This window comes from Bidens hawaiensis, unplaced genomic scaffold, assembly GCF_021521415.1.
Source record: "Bidens hawaiensis isolate Kalapana, Puna unplaced genomic scaffold, B.hawaiensis_p1.1 tig00072567_1, whole genome shotgun sequence".
Lineage (NCBI taxonomy): Eukaryota > Viridiplantae > Streptophyta > Magnoliopsida > Asterales > Asteraceae > Bidens > Bidens hawaiensis.
Window position 1 is genome coordinate 19,411 of NW_027502680.1, and position 20,776 is coordinate 40,186.

At 41.0% G+C, this 20,776-nt stretch overlaps 1 protein-coding gene across 1 annotated transcript; it reads right to left on the reverse strand.

The window, feature by feature from the left end:
* Positions 1-4,820: 4,820 nt before the first annotated feature.
* On the reverse strand, positions 4,821-15,164 carry LOC143606024 (metal transporter Nramp7.2-like). Its single transcript, XM_077081936.1, has 14 exons — positions 14,828-15,164; positions 7,974-8,026; positions 7,791-7,869; positions 7,680-7,720; positions 7,529-7,604; positions 7,371-7,478; positions 7,168-7,277; positions 6,675-6,856; positions 6,503-6,572; positions 6,226-6,399; positions 6,022-6,126; positions 5,788-5,919; positions 5,599-5,694; positions 4,821-5,524 (listed from the first exon to the last, which is right to left on the reverse strand). The coding sequence occupies exons 1-14, from the start codon at positions 14,925-14,927 to the stop codon at positions 5,183-5,185; spliced, it is 1,668 nt and encodes a 555-aa protein (XP_076938051.1). The 5' UTR covers positions 14,928-15,164; the 3' UTR covers positions 4,821-5,182.
* Between the last annotated feature and the right edge of the window lie 5,612 nt (positions 15,165-20,776).

Genomic DNA, 20,776 nt, shown 5'->3' on the forward strand with positions numbered 1-20,776 from the left:
AGCTATTCAAATCTAAGATCAATGGACTAGATTTCTTCTCACATGTCTCATTTTTGTTGTCCTTTTTATTTTAACTTTACCCTATATCCATAATAGATTTATATTATTTGTAAAAATATTATTTAGAATTATCAAGATCTTTGTAAATCTTATCTCTAAATATGAGAAAACCATTGTAATTATTATATATAAAGGGAGATAATGAATAAGAGGAATTCAAGGGAAATAAATTATCTTTCATGGTATCAATAGCCTAAAATTATCCCCCTATATTCTCCTAACCCTAGCCGATTCTCCTCTAATCGGCGCCTCATCTCCCTGCCCTCCTCACTTCCGTAATACATTCTCTCTCTCTCTGAATCATACATGGAGGCCAAACTCCATCCCGCAATCACCGTGTCTAACATCAAACACTTCATCCCATAATCTTGGACAACAAGAGTGCCCAGTATGTCACATGGTCAGAATTGTTCAAGATCCATTGCACCGCCTACCTCGTTTCTGACCACCTTGAACCATGAGTTGAATCTCCATATTCTGCTACACCACCAACTTCGACTGACAAAGAGAAGGGTACAACTGACAAAGAAAAGGGTCCGGCAGCCCCTCCACCCGAAGAGTCATGGAAACGACTTGATGCAATTGTTTTGCAGTGGATCTATGGAATAATCTCCATGGACCTGCTCCAGACCGTTATAAAGAAAAACACAAGGGCCTATGACGCGTGGATCGAGTTGGAAAACCTTTTTCAGGATAACAAGAGTTCTCGGGCTCTTTATCTTCAGACAAAACTCACTAACACACGCCTCGAAAACTTTAAAGATGTGGCCGCATATTTCGAAGAGGTAAAAATATTAGCCTATCAATTATATAACGTTGATGTTCCTTTGTCCCAGACTCAGTTAGTATTGAAAGTGCTCGGTGGGTTAACCGAACAATACCAGACCATCGCAACAGTGATCCGCTCAGCCACTCCTCTACTGGATTTTAATGCAACACGGTCTCGGTTATGCCAAGAAGAAATAGAGATTAACAGCCAAGCCCTTCTTGCGGCTCAAACGGCCGGCCCTGCCCTACAGGCCTCGGCCTCACGAACTGATCATCAACAGTCAGAGACAACTACCCAGGTGAGGTCAGACCACTCGTCTTCTGATGGCAACCGCAGACGCGGACGAGGCCATGGCAGGAACTCTTCAGGAAGGGGACGGTCAGGTCCATACAACCACCAACAATATGCACCTTGGACTCCTTTTATTGGGTACTGGCCCAACATGGGTCCGACCCAATCTCAATGGCAACAATGGGCTACTTCACATCCATGCCCATATCCCACATCAAGCAGACCACAAACCTCGGGTCAGGGCATACTTGGACCGAAGCCTGGGCAAGCTTATCCTATGGGCTTTTCAACGACCGATATCGAACAGGCACTTCACACAATGGCTCTCAACCCACCCGAGCAACCATGGTATATGGACATTGGGGCAATGAATCACATGACAAATCACCCAGGTAATTTCTCGTCTTTTTTTAATACCGGTATTTTACGCAACATTATTGTAGGCGACAGTAGTACTATTCCCGTGATCGGACAAGGCAACCAAACCCTTAAACCACCCTATCCACCACTTAAATTGAACAATGTCCTTCTCACACCTAATATTATTAAAATTAAAAACTTAATTGTCGGTTCGTCGCCTAGCAACCAACAACCAAGTTTCAATTAAATTTGACCCATATGGTTTTCTTGTGAAGGATCTCAAGACCAAGGCGCGTATCCTACACAACAATTGCTCTGGAGATCTCTACTTGCTCACACCAGAAATTCTATCCAAGATTCGCTCTGCCTCCTCCTTTGCTGCTCTTTCACAAAAAGTGTGGCATCAACGGTTGGGCCACCCGGGATCAAACTTAATTAAATTGCTTAATAAGTCTAGTTCTATTCATTGTAATAAATTTGATTCCAAACTTTGTCAATCATGTGTTTTTGGTAAAAGTACTAGACTTCCGTTTGTTGCTTCTAATAATCCTACTTTTATATCGTTTGGTTTGATACATAGTGATCTATGGACATCCCCGGTTATAAGCACCGGGGTCACCGTTATTACATATTGTTTGTTGACGATTTCACAAACTTCCTTTGAACTTACCCATTATGCTATAAATCACAAGTTTATACTATATTTAAACAATTCTACACACATTCAAACGCAATTTGAAAGAAACATTAAGCAATTTCAATGTGATAATGGAAAAGAGTATTCCAACAACTGTTTTTAAACTTTTTGCCGTCAAAACGGCATGAAATTTCGTTTTTCATGCCCATACATATCATCGCAAAACGGCAAAGCGGAACGCAAAATCCGCTCAATAAACAATATCATCTGCACCCTCCTTGCCCATGCCAACCTACCCAATACATTCTGGCATCACGCCTTAGAGGTTGCCACGTATTTAATAAACATATTACCTAACCAAACCCTTAACCTTAAAACCCCCCCCCCCCACACCTACTTTACAATAGATCTCCGACATACGACCACCTTCGAGTGTTCAGATGTCTTTGTTATGCACTTATTCCCCACACTTCCATACATAAACTTCAAAACCGCTCGACACCTTGTGTCTTTCTTGGCTACCCCACCCAACACCGCGGATACAAGTGTCTAGACTTGTCTACCCACAAAATCAAAATCCGCCGACATGTTCGGTTTGACGAAACTAGTTTCCCATTCAAAAATCTCATCATACCACCACTCAAGAACTACCAATTCCTAACATATCCATCATTCTGGAACCACAATGACGATTCTCATCACCCAACCCACGACCGAATCTCACTCTCCACCCGCACCCTCACCAGCCCACTACAACCCAACCCACTCATCTACCCAACCCCATTTCTACAACACTTCAAAATCCAATACCTATTGTCTATTCCCGTAGGTGCAGAACCACTCAGCCTATTTCAACAAACACTGCCCACCCTCCTCACACCAATAACAATAATACTTCCACTTCTCAACAGAATCAATCACCAACAGTCAATTCTCATCTTCCTAATCCTGTTTCACAACCGGACCCAACTGTAAACCAACATACCATTTGTACATGATCTATGGATGGCATCGTTAAACCCAAACAACTTTTCAACCTCAATACCTCCTCTATTGCATCCATCCCACGTAATCCTAATGTTTCCTTGTCCATACCCGAATGGCGGCAAGCAATGCAGGTTGAGTTTAATGCCCTTATTAAAAATGAGACGTGGGAATTGGTTCCACGAACACAGGACATGAATGTAATCCGTAGTGTATGGCTCTTCCGTCACAAGTTCAAATCAGATGGGTCTTTGGAAAGGTATAAGGCCAGACTCGTGTGTGATGGTCGAAATCAAGAACAAGAATTGGGCATGGATTGTGGAGAGACTTTCAGTCCCATTGTAAAACCGGCAACCATTCGTACCGTCTTATCCTTGGCGTTAACCCACTCATGGTCAGTTCACCAGTTGGATGTCACCAACGCTTTTCTACATGGGTCTCTTAAAGAAACAGTTTATATGTATCAACCAATGGGATTTCGGCATAGAGACTACCCAGACCATGTGTGCCGCCTCAAGAAATCACTTTACGATCTTAAGCAAGCTCCTCGGGAATGGTACCAACGGTTCACGCATTACATCACCACCCTCGAGTTCATTCAAAGCCGGTGTGACAACTCTCTGTTTGTTTACCAACACGGTGCAAACACGGCATATTTGCTCATATATGTCGATGAAATCATTCTCACCACTTCATCCGATGCTTTGCGGGTTACTCTCACAGCCAAACTTGCCTCTGAATTCTCAATGAAAGACCTCGGCCCATTAAGCTATTTTCTTGGTATCTCGGTTAAAAGAAACGGTAACACTATGTTTTTATCGCAGAAGTCTTATGTGGCTGATATCTTGGAACGAGCAGGCATGTCCTCGTGTAAATCGGTCCCGACTCCCGTTGACACAAAACCAAAATTAAGTTCGACCGACGGAGCAGATTTCGAAGATCCAACTTTGTTCAGAATTTTGGACGGGGCTCTTCAATACCTAACGTTCACACGTCCAAACATCTTGTATGCGGTACAACAGATGTGTATGCACCTGCATTCACCTAAATTGTCTCATTGGCACGCCTTGTTACGGATTCTTCGATATCTCCGGGGGTCTTCGGATTTTAGCATCACGCTAGGACATGCTCGTACCCAGAATCTAAGAGCATACACTGATGCAGACTGGCGGGTTGCCCAGACACTCGACGTTCTACATCAGGCTACTGCGTCTACTTCGGTGATTATCTCTTAGCTTGGTCTTCTAAATGACAAGCCACCGTCTCCAGATCAAGTGCTGAAGCAGAATACAGAGGGGTTGCCAACGTGATAGCAGAAATTTGTTGGTTACGGAATCTTTTTTTGGAATTACATCGTCCGTTATCTGTCGCTACATTGGTTTACTATGACAACATTAGTGCTATCTACCTATCGAGCAATCCGGTTCAACACCAACGTACCAAACACATCGAAGTTGACATCCATTTTGTTCGTGAACAAGTTCAGAGGGGTCACGTTTGCATGCAACATGTACCAACCCGCTACCAGATAGCCGACATCTTCACCAAAGGTCTCCCGAAGATATTGTTTGACGACTTCCGATCCAGTTACAGCATTCGGCCTCCTCTCGCTTCGACTGCGGGGGTGTAATAGATTTATATTATTTGTAAAAATATTATTTAGAATTATCAAGATGTTTGTAAATCTTATCTCTAAATATGAGATAACCATTGTAATTATTATATAAAGGGAGATAATGAATGAGAGAAATTCAAGGAAATCAATTATCTTTCAATCCATATATCTATCATGTATATATGACGTACGGTTGTCTTTGAAAATAAGTTCCAATTAAAATGGGCATTGCATAAATAACATACTCATAAGTTTCAAGACCGTTTCCTGTTTGTAAACATTTGATACACAATCCGCCAATACCCACTTGATTAAATCAAGATACTTGTTATATTCAACAACTGGTAACAGAGACATAAGATTCAAGGAAGTATATTGGATCAAATCAACAACTGCACAAACTCGGGTAAAAGATCATAAGGAATCGCTTGAAGACAATTAGAATGTGTTGCACGCTTCATTTTCACTATTCCGGCAATGGGATATCAGCAAGATCTTTTCTGTAAGGAGCATTCATCAAATTTATGTTTCTGTCAACATTACATTTTCCGCTTTCCAAGCTAGTTTGAGCTTTACGGTCAAGTTTTGCGGGTTCAATGAATGTGGTCACAACGTCTTTGCGAAACGTTAGGTAGATCACTGAGACAATGTAGACAGCCATGGCAGGAAACACTAATATCCCAATAAACACGTTTGCAACTTTTGGCAAACTGTTGCTGCTGATTAGCCAACCGAAAAACGCTGTGATCAAGTAGTAAATGTTGATACAGATTATGCCAAGTCCTAGTACCCATGAGAAGACAATGATCTATATATGGAAAAAACAAACTTTAGAATGTTACATCCACTTCAGTTACATGAACTTGGAGGTAAATAACTCACAATCATTGAGTTTTTGTGAGGTCCCATTTTGGTGGCCGAGCTACTGAATTTGAGTAGTGGAATGAGCGCAAATGGAAGCTCGAATGGCAGTATCATCTGAAAAATATCAGCATTGAAAACTAGTATCCAATTAAAACATTGAGACGTGTGTGTATATATATATATATAGCCTAAGACGGAAATACAAACCGATGCTATGACAATAAGTCTTCCAGCTCCAGCTGACCCCCCAATTATTGAGACTATTAGACTTGGGGTAATGGCAATGCACCTTGTCAATAAGTTCCTGTGCCACTTCCTCATCTTTAAATCCAAGAAACCCTATGACACCAACAATTACATTGTTAACATTGATCATTAAAATGAAATAAGGTGCACTAAATGTAGGGCCGATTTAACTCCAGAGACTCTCTTCTAACCAACCTGCATAATAAACTGTCCCGCGTAGGTGCCTGTGATCGTTGAACTCTGGCCAGAAGCTAGCAGAGCAATTCCGTAAAGAGTGGAGCTAGACTTCCCCAAAACATTCTGTAAAGGGAGTAAAAGTACGGTTTTAACTTATTTAGTCTTTTCTCAAAGTTGTTATCATAAAACTTAAATAATTGATAACATAAAAGACATTCCTACTTTAAGAAGAAATGAAGCGGAGTTAAGGTTAAGATCATTGCAACGATCCGTTTCGTCACTGGGTAGGTTTTTGATCGAGCAAACAGTACCAGAAACAGAAATCATTGATACATTGATCAAAAATGCTACAAAGAGAGCAAAACCACTCTCAATCAGAAAGTATCTGCATGCATCCTGCAATAAAAAGAATATTAATCATTGAAGAGATTAATTAGATCATATGAAGTAACTTTCAAGATGAGTTTTGCAAACATTTATAACGGAAGAACATGCATACGTTGATGCCGCGAACTGAATCTGGTATCTTCTGAGAAAGGACTAGAGCCGAATGAAGAAAAAGATTGTACCTGTTAAGAAGGTGAAACTAATGCTAAGATAAACGAGACAAGAGTCTAAAGAATTCACAACCCCGTAAAGTTATCTGAGTTTTTTTGGCAATGGAATCATACGGCATAACAAGGGCCCCAAGTAGCGCGATGGCATTGCCAGTGGCCCCATGACCACTAAGTTTAGGAACCAACATTCCCTTTAGCACGTCACCTGCTGGTGGCCTCACATAGCTCATTTTAGCAAAGAAACAGCCAGCCATCACAAAAACTTGAACGGCTATCAATATCTCAAGCTTCCTCACCTACATTTGTTCAAGAACTAGAGCTCAAATTTCATATGAATGCAAATTCCCAGTAAACATTATTTTGTTGTTCATCTTAAAGATACTTTCTGTGATCAAAACTTTTAATTGAACTGATTTTACTACTGAATAATTAACTATTAAGGTAAGAAATGAAGTTCTTGAGTCCCCAAATGTCTATAAACATCTTTGCATTTGTGCAAGTCTAGATATAGTTCTTTGTTTACAAAGAAAATATAGATAAGTTCTAATGATCAGTGAAAATATTTTGAAGTTCGATGACTATTGCGCATTGAATTTTTTTTACTTACACCGTATTTTTGGAGTCCAAGAAGGAGGAGGGTGCTGAAACCAGTGAGAAGAACTCCGACCCAAACCGGAATCTTGAATAAGATATTCAACGCAAAAGCCGTCCCAATCACTGTAAGCGTCAAGGGGGTTGATCATTACTTTATGTAAGGGAAGTAAACTAATGAAACTAATTGAACACATCAGTTCATTGATCGTATCATGCCTTCTGGAATATCTGCTGCAATGACTGCAATCTCAGCTAGCAGCCACAGACAATATTTAACAAAAATGGGATATTCAGCCTTGCATAACTCTGATAAATGTTTCCCTGAATAGAATGTTACTATAATTTTAGATATTTGCTATTAATCATCAAATATATAAGTACACCAAGATTGGCTGCTAGAGATTGAATCACAAGTGCAAAGATTAACCCGATTAAAATGATCCAAAGTAGCTGAAATGTTAAAATTACTTGATGATTGAGTTACTTTACATGCATTAAATTGTTCTGGCATGCATTAAACTTTACCTCGTATCGATAATTCTCTCCGGCTTGTAAATCCGTTTCCACTGCAAACATAACAATAATGAGGATCAAGAAATTAGCCATATATATTAATTTAATAAAGATACGACTAACTATTGCCAGGATCAAGATAAGCCAATGAAACAAGGAAACCAGGGCCAATAAATGAGAGAAGTTTTTTCCATCCAGGTTTCTGAAGATCATCAGTCACAAATTAATACATACATCAAACTATGCATGGTTAGCATATATATTTGTAATGATAATAAACATGAGCAATGGTACTGATGGGGAAACCTGTTCATTGTTCATGTGTTTCTGATCATGATCATAGTCTTTGATGTTACCAACTTCACCCATATATATGATCTGTTGAAAGTAGCAATTCAAATTTGGTTACCGTCAAAGTAAAGTTGATGAATGAAGTTTATAATATTAAAATTAGTCAAGTCTTAAGTCCGTTTCTTCAGCCTAGGAAGTCTAGAGTAACGGGTCAATTTTAATTTTTTCAGGAGTTTGTTATGTCTATTAGTTTTTTTATTCTTTTTAAGTAACTTTAATTTGAAGTCCACAATATATTCCCTTTGGGGATGCAACCCCTCGGTTGCTAATTAACTAGGTTTTGTCACATAATAATAATGCAAATAATTAATATAAGCTATGGTATATAATCTATGTTATCTAACGTTTCCCCTTAATTTTGATTTGTTCCTTCAAAGTACTCATTGTACTTGATTCTGATCCGCACTCTATGTCACCCTTCACATTCCCTGTCGCCTTAACACTCGTTGTTGCCTTCTATGATTGCTTCATAACATCCTTCTTTCTTCTATCTGGTTCCTTGTATGCTTCATTTATTGCGTTTTGCATGTAATCTTTGATTACTTTCTCGAACTCTTCTTCCTTCCTATATTTTATGATTGTACTATAAATATTTCCGAACTTCTTTAGTGGTTTCAAGAATTTACCACTTCTGATCATTTGATCATAACAATTTTGCTTCAAAAATTTGTTTGAGCATAACAAAAACATAAACAACTTTAGATTCGGTTGCAAATTCAATTCTGATGTTTCAACTGAATTCGGTTTATAAAGATGAAGATGATTTCAATTAGACATGGAAACTATTACAAAGTAAAAAAAATAAGCGGGTCATAGGTCTCATCAAATCCATAGCTTTTAAACAAGGTTATAACATCTTATTTATTTGTGAACCCCTTTCATCAAAAACTTTAAGTATATTATAAACTTCTTTATAATAAATAAAATTAGAAATCCGAAAAAATATATAAATATTAGATCTAATAATGTAAAACAATCCTTATAATACGAGGAAAAAAAACTACTAAATAAAATAGAAGTAAAAATCTCATTTATCGATTTGTGTTGTTTTCACGAATTATTTGTCTATCTGACAATTAAAATTTGTGGCACACGTATATGCATTCAACTTTTATATCATTTAAGAGTCCATTATACATATAAAGGTAATAATTAAAGTTTGATGGTTATTTTGTAGTCCATTGTTTGTGGGGTAATGAAGACACCGGTTAAAACGATTATACATATTACAGAACGATTAATGAATTGATCAACCTTAGATGGGAATTTGATAATCCGGGATGCCAATAGTCGATGGGAATTATTGATTGAAATGGCACATGTTAAAATAAATTGGTTTTTCTGGCAACTTTTATTTGATCGGATAGCGACCACGATGACACTACTTAAAAAGAGTAGTAATCTTTGGTGATGAAAAGTGTGTATTGTGTAATATGGAGTCTGAGACATCTGAACATCTTATGGTGAAATGTGAGTTTTCTAGGTGGGTGGACTATCATTCATGTTTGAATGTCTTGCTTCTTGTAAGTCGTTATTTTTGGTTTTTTATATAAGTTGCCCTAATAAAAAAGAATTGAACAACCATTGCGTCGCTTCTCTGTATAATATATATCCATTCATTCTCCCCGATCAATAGCCTACAATCTCGATCAATGGTGAACAAGCACGTCAATGCCGATGATAAAAATAAGATTCTAAAGTTTTACTCTTTCGTCAATAACTCTTATAATAAAAATTTTTAAACATAATGTTTTACCAAAGTTTCAAATATAACATTGTAATACGTTTTCCATTCAAAATATGATGAATATAAAAATTTTAGAATATTTTACTCTTATAATTTAAAAAAGCACAACGCTTATCCAATTAGTGAAATAACGACGTTGCGACGGAGAGTTATAACAAGAGTTCGTCCGTATCATCACGGTATTGAAACTAAATTCAAAAAAATGATCTCGTCTAATTAACATATTTCTAAAAGAGAAAACAAACAAAAACACGGATGTTGTGGTTGTGAGTCAACACACATTCGATGGGTAGTGGATAAGCTCGTTAGAGTATGGCATTAAAAAACAAAACATTACAAGAAAGAAACCACTATCTATCACAATTCACAATCACAACTCACAATGCAGTTTTACACATAAAAAATCACAAGAAAAAACACCATCTATCAAAATGCATATCCACAACACATTTAGACAAAAAACCAAAACACAAATCCACAAACACAAGATTTATACAAAACACTGAAAAAGAAAATACCAAAAGACTTGTTGACCGACTGTTTGACCTAGCATTTATACACAAGGGGACTGTTGACTTTGAAACACCATACATCACCCAACCATTGACAAACTAGCTACTTGATGACATCACACAACCACCGCTAACGAACGAACTTCATGGACAGGCAGACACCATAGACATGGTGTCAAAAACCACCATTATTGTAAAGTAGACCATAACACAATCTAATATCTAGCCAAGAATTTGATTAGAGGTTTTTTAGGAGGGTTTCCGATCATTTTAACGAAGGATTTTGAGAACACTTGAGGTGGTGTAACATCCTATAGTTCGATAAATAATAAATAAAAGATTTATTATTTAATATTATGGAATTCTTATCTAATTTAATATGAGTAAAGACATGGACTTATTATAGGTTTATTAAAGTTGAAAGTGGGCTTTAATAAATTAATGACTTGTAATAAACATGGAAATAGAGACAAATGGGCTTAGCCATGAGCCAAGGAGTATATAGAGTCCTTCATAAAACATAGATCACATTTCATCTATTTTTCACCTACTCAACAAAACACACACTTCTCATCTCTCATATCTTTCACCCAAATCCCGTTTTTGAATGAGCAACCCATAAAGACCCGACGATTCCTATAGATCTAAGCGTCGGGTGGGTCTTAAATTTTAACAGAGTGTTCCTAGCATATAAACAAATATGTCGGGAAGTCAAGTGTTTTCAAGATAACCGTAACACTGAAAAATGAAGTTTTTAGGAGACTGTTCGGGCTTTCCGGTGACTGTAGTGGCGGTTTTCGGCGACTTAGAGCATATTACTTCGTAGATATTGTCAAGATGGTTCGGTGGCCACTTGAATCGCCTAAATCGGAGTTCGTTTGATATGGTTTTGGGATATTCAAGTGATCTCGAACATAAACCTCAAATGTACGTTTTTTGAATCGAGAGAGAGAAAATAGTTGGTGGAATTATGGAATGAGCTACTCTATTTATAACAACTTGTGTGCTTGGTCCTTCATCACAACCCAGTTACACATCATTAAGTTTTAATATGGTCTCTTTTTCTTTCAGCTTTGGGGTGATAGGTCCAATTTTTTTAACTTAATTCGATGGATTCGTTATTAGCAGCAGTCCAATATAAAAGTGTTCAGAAAAACCTTTATCCGGAACTTGACCCAAGAAAAAAACTCGAACCTAGCCCTACCCATAGGGTATTATGCATTTTGAGCTCAATACCCGTACAACATTTAAACCCGAAAATACGCAGAATTCGGTTATACCCAATACATGATTTATACAAAAAACACTTAAAAAAGAAAATATACCAAAAGACTTTGTTCGACCAAGAATTTATACACTGTTGACTTGATGACATCACCCCCCAACCCAAGCACCATCGAAGAACATGACATCACCATTGACGAAACTAAGGAAGTCACACCGTAGACATGACCCGCCATTATTGTATACACCACCATAACACAATACAATTGACGAACGATATTAACCCAAGAATTTGACGAGAGGCTGTTTAGGGGTGGGGAGGGTTTCTGATCATGTTTGACAAAGGTTTTTGAGAAGACTTGTTGTGGGTATTGCACGGGATACAAACTGACTTCCAATCGTATCTCGTCTGAAGATCAAGAAGAGCCCGACGGCGACGAATCAAAAAAGAAATCTGATTTCTTAGGCCTTGAGTCTGCTTTTGGTTTCTTGGAATTGGAATTCTGGCTAGAGTTTGAAGGTTTCGATTTTCGTTTGAGGGGGGTTTTGTTTGGTGATTAGAATGCAGTTAGGGTTTAGGTTTTGGTTCTGGTTCGGCTCCAATGGGTTTCCGGTGACGGCATATTTATTTCTTCTTCGGCGTCATGAGAGGTAAGACAAGGAACCTCTCATCAAGTTCATTGGTTAATATCGTTCTGTGTTACGGTGGTGTATGGTGGGTCATGTGGTGTATGGTTAAAATCGTTCTATGTTAAGTGTTTTTTTTGTATAAATCTTGTCTTTGTTTGTTCTTTTTCCTACATGTGGTGTTGTTCATATGCACTGGTGCTCTTGTCTTGTAAATTTTTTTCTTTTTTGATGTGTAAAAGTAAAACTTGTGGTGTTGCTCATATGCACTAGTGCTTTTTTCTTGTAAATTTTTTCCTTTTTTTGATGTGTAAAAGTAAAACTACATTGTAAGGAAATTGTGGTATATTGTGGTTTCTCTCTTTGTAAATTTTTTTGTTTTTTTGTTTTTTTATATTTTTATGCCAATATTTCACCGACCGCCGGATAAACGTTGTTCTATATATGTTATTTTTGTATCATCGGTTATATGTTTGATAATTTAATTTTCTAAACCCAACCCGTCCCGAAACACTCTCCGGTCCCTTGGTGTAAACCAAACATATAGCCGCTTTCCAAACTAAAGCAAAGATGTGTTTCCATAAACCAAACATATAGCCGGTTACCGCTTTCCAAACTAAAGCAAAGATTTGGAACGTTAGATTGTCAAACCGAGCATCACCAAGTGGATCTAAACTTAAGTTCTTATTCTTCTTTTAAACGTAACACATGCATCATCATTAACTAAGCACCACTGGTCGCTCTATATCTACATACGAGCGTTCATGTGCTTATTGTCACGACCCGCCTAAAACTGGTTCGGGACAGCTCGTTTTTCCAGTGTTTTCTGGCTGCATCAAGAGCCAAGATACATTGAAAATATATTGGATATTTTCCATAGAAAATCCTGGATTTTCCTTAGAAAAATCTGGACTCAAGGACCTAGAGAATTCCTTGTAAATATCTAGGATATTTTGTAATATTTTATTAGTGGAAGGACCTAGAATGGAAGGTCCTAGAAGTAGAGGGAGTAGTATAAATAGATGTAAATCTGGTCATTTGTATCCATACATAATTTGAGTAATACAAAGCAATCTTTGCAAAGTACTCTTCAAACATCTAAGTTCCCTTAAAGCAATCTCAAACAATCTTGTGTTCCCTTTCAAGTCTTAGAATCGTTGCTGCGTTTTGGTGTTCAAGGCTGATCTTAGAAGGAGTTTAAGAGCCGCACGTGAGTCTAAGGATTAACTCCATGACAAGTGGTATCAGAGCACGTCGATTTGATTGGGAAATGGCTTATTCGGGAAAGGACGTAGGCTTGAGAATAGCTACTGTTGGAGGAGAACGCGGTCGAGATGAGAGCTCGCAGCATGGAAGCAAGAAGAGTCGTGGATCATCCAAGGATAAGTCCTTGGACAAACGGGTGACTGAATTAAAGAATTCGGCATCCGGGCTAGAGGCTAAATTCGATGACGTTGTCCAACGAGTGGAAGCGTTGGAGACCGATCTAAGTGACCTTCATGTGGACATGAAGGCTACTTTCGACGCCATAAGGATAGATATGCAGCTGATGATAAAGGATGCTATCATTCAGATGTGTCAAGACATGGATAGGCAATCGGTGGACGTTCATCGAACTATTCTTGGGTTGGAAACCAAGATTAACAACTGCACCAATGCCATGGTGAACGCTGCTGCTGGAGGAAACGTCTTAGCCTTGGGGCCAAAGGTAGACGTTCCTAAACCATCTCCATTCATGGGCGAACGAGAAGCAAAGGCTGTGGAGAACTTCTTGTGGGAGATGACGCAATACTTTAAAGAGATCGGTATCGTAGATAACCAAGTGAAGATCAACACGGCTTCGGCCTACTTGAAGGATACCGCGGCATTATGGTGGAGACGTAAGACGGTAGAAATCGAAGAAAGTATGTGTCTTATGAATATGTGGGCTAATTTTGTTCGAGAAGTTAAGAAGCAATTTTATCCGGAGAATGCTGAAGATGAAACGAGGCTTCCTCTCCGGAACATAAGACACTCCGGTTCTCTCAAGGACTACATTAATGAATACGCTTCAATAATCCTTGAGATACCGGACCTGACGGAGAAAGACCGTATCTTCAACTTTCTCGCTGGCCTACAAGCTTGGGCTAGAGTGAAACTTAAACGAAGGGGTGTCCAAGATCTTTCTTCAGCCATTGCAATAGCTGAAGGGCTCAACGACTACCCTCGAAAAGATATGGAGAATAAGAAGCCCAAGGATCGGAAGACTAGCCACGAGAAAGGTGGGGGAGCAAAGCCACATCAGCCCAACGACCATAAGGCTCCGCCGCAATGGAAAGCTCGCGATAAGAAGCCCATGAAAACGGATGATCGTTGCTTTATTTGTGACGGGCTTGGACATCGAGCTAGGGAATGTCCAAAGAAGGCCAGCCTACATGCCATGATCGCCCGAGAAGAATGTTGTAAGGAGGACAATGATACTTGCATGGGGTCGATGCAAGTGCTTAATGCGATTAAGGCACAAGTCGAATGCCGATCCACGCCGAACAAAGGGATACAATTTGTTCGTGCGAAGATAAGGGGAAATGAGGTCCGTGCCATGGTTGACACGGATGCCACTCACAATTTCATGGTTGTTGAAGAGGCTAAGCGGCTGGGGGTTAACATAGTTCAAGGGAATGGTGCCATCAAGACTGTTAACACCAACGCTAAGCCAATACGTGGGGAAGCAAGAACGTTCACGTTCATATTCGAGATTGGGCTGGGCAAATTAACTTCACCATCGTTGAAAAGGACGATTTTCAAGGTGGTGCTTGGCATGGAGTTCTTTGATCAAGTAAGGGCCATTCTCTTACCATCCGCCAACTCTATTTGCATTCCTTGCGAGGGGAAGACTTGTATGGTGAATACAGAGCGTGGGTCGAAGGAAGGGCCGAAGACCATTTCAGCCATACAATTCAGAAAGGGATGCAACAAAAAGGAGTTATGCTACTTGGCTGTAGCAAAGGTGGAGGCTCAAGTAGACAAGCCGGTTGCCATGCCAACCAAGATCAAAGAAGTCTTGGAGGAGTTTAAGGATGTTATGCCCGCGGAGCTGCCCAAGAGACTTCCTCCACGTCGAGAGGTCGATCATGAGATCGAATTGGAACAAGGTGCAAAGCCCCAGTCCAAGGCACCTTACCGAATGCCACCACCTGAGTTGGAGGAGTTACGTAGACAACTAAAGGAGCTGTTGGATGCCGGGTACATACGTCCCTCCAAAGCCCCATATGGTGCCCCGGTTCTATTTCAAAGGAAGAAGGATGGAATGTTGCGCATGTGTATTGACTACCGGGCGCTTAACAAAATAACGGTGAAAACCAAGTACCCGATACCGCTAATTGCTGACTTGTTCGATCAACTTGAAAATGCTAAGTACTTTTCAAAGCTGGATTTGCGGTCGGGCTACTATCAAGTAAGAATCGCCGAGGGGGACGAGGCCAAGACAACTTGCATCACAAGGTATGGATCGTATGAGTTTCTCGTGATGCCGTTTGGCCTTACAAATGCTCCAGCAACGTTTTGTACCTTGATGAACAAGCTCTTCCATCCATTCTTGGATAAGTTTGTGGTAGTGTACTTGGACGACATTGTAGTATATAGCCGCACCATAGAGGATCATGTGGCGCACCTGCGGCAAGTGTTCCAAGTACTACGAGAGAACGAGCTTTATGTCAAGTTGGAGAAATGCTCGTTCGCCCAAGAAGAGGTGGAGTTCTTGGGCCACCGGATCAAAGAAGGTAAACTCATGATGGATGAAGTGAAGATTAAAGCTATTCAAGAATGGGAGGCACCAACCAAGGTTCCAGAGTTACGCTCATTCTTTGGGTTGGTTAACTATTATCGTCGCTTCATCATGGGGTATTCCGCGAAGGCTGCTCCGTTGACGGATCTGCTCAAGAAAAAAAGCCGTGGGTATGGGACGAGCGATGCCAAGCAGCTTTCAAGGAGTTAAAGGAGGCGGTCATGTCGGAGCCTGTCTTGGCCCTCCCCGACATAACAAAGCCTTTCGAGGTACACACCGACGCATCGGATTTTGCTATTGGAGGGGTCCTTATGCAAGAAGGACATCCGATTGCGTACGAGATCCGGAAGCTTAATGACACCGAGAGGAAGTACACGGTTCAAGAAAAGGAGATGACGGTCGTAGTACACTGCTTGCGTACTTGGAGGCATTATCTTCTCAGGTCCATGTTCGTTATCAAAACTGATAACGTTGCCACTAGCTACTTCCAAATGCAAAAGAAGTTAAGTCCTAAACAAGCCATATGGCAAGACTTCCTTGCGAAGTTCGACTATGTCTTGGAGTATAAGCCGGGAAAAGCAAATGTGGTAGCCGATGCACTAAGTCGAAAAGCCGAACTTGCTGCCATCACTAGACCCACATTTGATCTCCAAGACCAAATCAAGGAAGGGCTAAAGGAAGATTCGTTTGCAAAGCATCTCTCTTCACCTTAGCCCAAGAAGGCAAAAAAACTTGTTTTTGGGTGAAAGGCGAGTTGTTATTCATCAAGGGAAACCGGCTGTTTGTGCCAAGATGGGGCGATCTTAGGCGCAAAATATGAAGGAGTGTCATGATTCGTTATGGACTGGTCATCCTGGAGTAAAAAGAACGGTGGCACTCATCGTAGGTACATTCTATTGGCCACGTTTAAAGGATGATGCTGAGGCGTATGTTCGAACTTGCCTAGTGTGCCAACAAGACAAGATCGAACAACGTCAACCGGGAGGTTTGTTGGAGCCTTTACCCATTTCAAAAGGGACATGGGAAAGCATTTCCATGGACTTCATTACTTGCCTGCCCAAGTCTGAAGGCTCCGGGAGTATTATTGTGGTGGTTGATAGGTTCTCAAAATATGGAACCTTCATCCCCGCACCTGCCGATGTAACTGCTGCTGAAACGGCAAGGCTGTTTTTCAAGCATGTAGTCAAGTATTGGGGGATTCCGCACGTCATTGTTAGTGATCGAGACCCACGATTCACTGGGAAGTTCTGGTGTAAGTTGTTCAAAATTATGGGGACTAACGTAAACTTCTCAACCAGTTTCCACCCCAAACGGATGGACAAACCGATAGGGTTAATGCCTTGTTGGAGTTATATCTCCGACACTATGTAAGTGCAAATCAAAAGGATTGGGCAAAGTCCTTTTGAGCTGGTCACAAGGGTTAATGCCTTGTTGGAGTTAATGCCTTGATGTCGCACAATTTTCTTATAATATGCAGAGGAGTGAAGCTACGGGGAAAAGTCCTTTTGAGCTGGTCACGGGGCGCCAGCCACTTACCCCAAATGCCTTAGCGACATCCTGTGAAGGGACTAGTCCAGCTGCTTACAAGAGCATGAAGGAATGGCATGAGCAAGATGATTTAGCACGTGCTTCTCTCAACAAAGCAGCTAAGAAGATGGAGAAATGGGCCGACGACAAACGAAGGCATGTGGAGTTTCAAGTCATGGTGAAACTCGTACCAAATCAGTTCAAGTCTCTAAGGAAGGTCCACAAAGGACTTGTTCGAAGGTACGAAGGCCAATTTCCGGTGGTTGCCCGTTGTGGTAAAGTTTCCTATAAACTTCAACTACCACCCAAGTTGAAGATTCATCCTGTCTTCCACGTAAGTTTCCTCAAGCCTTATCATGAAGACTTGGAGGATCCAGACCGTGGTGTGTCTAAGTGGGCGCCAACCGCTGTGGTAACATCGTTCGACCGGGAAGTTTCTGAGATTCTGTCCGATCGAACTGTTAGTCGAAGGGGTGTGCCAAAGCACAAATAATACTTGGTCAAGTGGAAGGACTTGCCGGACACCGAAGCAAGTTGGGAAGCCGAGGATACGTTGTGGCAGTTCCGAGACAAGATCAAGGAATACCATGAAGCTGGCACGACGAGGACGTCGCGAGTTTAGGTGGGGGAGAATGTCACGACCCGCCTAAAACTGGTTCGGGACAGCTCATTTTTCCGGAGTTTTCTAGCTGCATCAAGAGCCAAGATACATGGAAAATATCTTGGATATTTTCCATAGAAAATCCTGGATTTTCCTTAGAAAAATCTGGACCGAAGGACCTAGAGAATTCCTTGTAAATATCTAGGATATTTTGTAATATTTTATTAGTGGAAGAACCTAGAATGGAAGGTCCTAGAAGTAGAGGGAGTAGTATAAATAGATGTAAATCTGGTCATTTGTATCCATCCAGAATTTGAGTAATGCAAAGCAATCTTTGCAAAGTACTCTTCAAACATCTAAGTTCCCTTAAAGCAATCTCAAACAATCTTGTGTTCCCTTTCAAGTCTTAGAATCGTTGCTGCGTTTTGGTGTTCAAGACTGATCTTAGAAGGAGTCTAAGAGCCGCACGTGAGTCTAAGGATTAACTCCGTGACATTATGCTATAAACGTGTTCACCCAAATAATAGCTAACAACATGTTAATATACTAAAGCTGTTAACAAGCTGGTTCTATAAAGAAAGTTGGTGATGGATGCATAAAAGAGTTAGTAAAAAGAGATAAGTTAACAAGCTGATGACTTACTATTGCCAGGATCAAGATAAGCCAATGAGACTAGGAAAACCGGGCCAATAAATGAGATAAGTTTTTTCCATCCAGGTTTCTGAAGATCATCAAGCACAAATTAATAAATACATCAAACTATGCATATATTTGTAACGATAATATACATGAGTGAAGAGGTATGTACCCGCCTCAACACCGAGCAAGGCGGGTCAACCCACAAGATAAACACATTATGAAGGCACAAAGCCAAAACCTATGCGCATGGCGCATACAAAACATGCTCAGGCATCATATGCCCAGGCACACATATGCTCGCGCATCACATATGCGCGCGGCGCATATCACATGCTCGTGCATATCACATCTGCCCAGGCACACATATGCTCGCGCATCACATATGCGCGCGGCGTACCAGCGCGCGGCGCATATCACATGCTCGTGCATATCACATCTGCGCATGAAATATCTGCGCGTGAGAATAAAGAGAAGACCTCGCGCATCCTCAGGATGGGCGCATATCACACATGCACATAATCGACCTCGTCCTTATCCAAATCAGGATTAGGGCAACCTTGATTGTGCACGTCAGACAACCTTCCAGAAGGCATCTTTTTAAGGAATAAGAATATGCTGATGTTGACAGCTGCCAAATGAAAGGTCGACAACTCAGCATGACACATGTGCTACCACGTGATTACAACCAACGAGAAAGCGCCAGGTGTCCCAGAGGACACGTGGCGCAGTGCGATTGGAGGAGGCCAACGAGGTTGAGCCTAATCAGTGGAAACCCTAGCACTATAAATACAGCATCAACTCCACTTTGATGGACACATTCATACTCAATCATTGACAGTTACAGACACATTGATTCACATTGAAGCATATTCAATCACACAATCATACAGAGTAACATACAGTATTCAGCTATTAAGCAATACTCTCCCAATTCCCTTACTCTCACATTATTATCTTCTCCTACACATACTTATTCTCACGCCGGAGGGTTACCCCAAAGAGGACCCCTCTGTCCCTTTCTGAGGGGTAAGTAACGGCGCTGTTCATTTTGTAGGTGGAAGAACACTGATCCAGAAGAACCATCGGTGAAATAGTATAATCACACCCGAGGAAAGTAGATCTGCTACCAGTGAGTAGATCCACGTTTCTTCATTGGCGCCATCCGTGGGACATCGGCAATCAGATCTCATCAGATCTACATAAAAAAAAAAAATTCAATCACCATGGTTTCTGGCGTTCGTAACGTTGATCAAGCTCTGGAGGATATTGAACGTGAGGGTGTTAACGACGGACAGCAGGTTCTGAGGGTTCCGCGTGATTCTACGCGTACCACCAGCAACCGTCCCTTCGTCACAACCCCTCACGGCCAGACTGAAACTCCTCCAGACGATCTCACGTTACAAAATATGGCCGGCGCGAAACTGAAAGCACCAATGGGTCCAGAAGAAGAAACAAATGATCCGAATGAATGGCTCATAAACGAGCAGCGGCGTCTGATGGAAAAGTACAATGAAATGGTCAAACAGAAGAAGCTAGCCGACCAAACACAAAGGCAAGCGTTTGATAAGCAGACTACAAAAAGGCCGCGCGCGCAGGAAGAAGGACATTCTGTTCACACTGCACACACTGAGTTCAGTGATGAAGAAGTGCATAGCATGAGGAAGACACGGGATACTCATGCAGGAGGCTCACAGCTCCGCGCGCCTGTGAACATGGCGCCTGGAGCCAGAGCAGATCTGGATCTGCACATGCCGTACAGCCCACCGGTCAGAGGGCAAGTGGACGTAACCACACCCTACAGACCAGCCATCTTGGTAAAACACTCAAATTTTACTGCGCGCATCGCGCAGGCTCCCATCCAGCACAAGACCAAGATGCCAAGTGGTCTGGGCAAATATGATGGCACAACAGATCCAGATGACTTTTTGCAAGGTTTCTATAACACGGGAAACCTAGAGAGCTGGACGATGCCAACATGGTGTCATATGTTTGCTCGCTGCCTCACAGGCGCAGCGCGGGTATGGTTCGAGAGCTTGCCGACTGGGCAAATTGATGGGTTCGAGGAACTATTAGAAAAGTTCCAAGCCCACTTCGTACAGCAGCGCAGGCACACACGCG

Coding starts and splice junctions, on each gene's coding strand:
- LOC143606024 (XM_077081936.1), bottom strand. CDS start 14,927: ATGCCAAGCACCACCTTGAAAATCGTCCTTTTCAACGATGGTGAAGTT. Junction 6,400..6,502: donor ATTCAGTTCGCGGCATCAAC/GTATGCATGTTC, acceptor TTTTTATTGCAG/GATGCATGCAGATACTTTCT. Junction 6,127..6,225: donor CCGCTTCATTTCTTCTTAAA/GTAGGAATGTCT, acceptor CTCCCTTTACAG/AATGTTTTGGGGAAGTCTAG.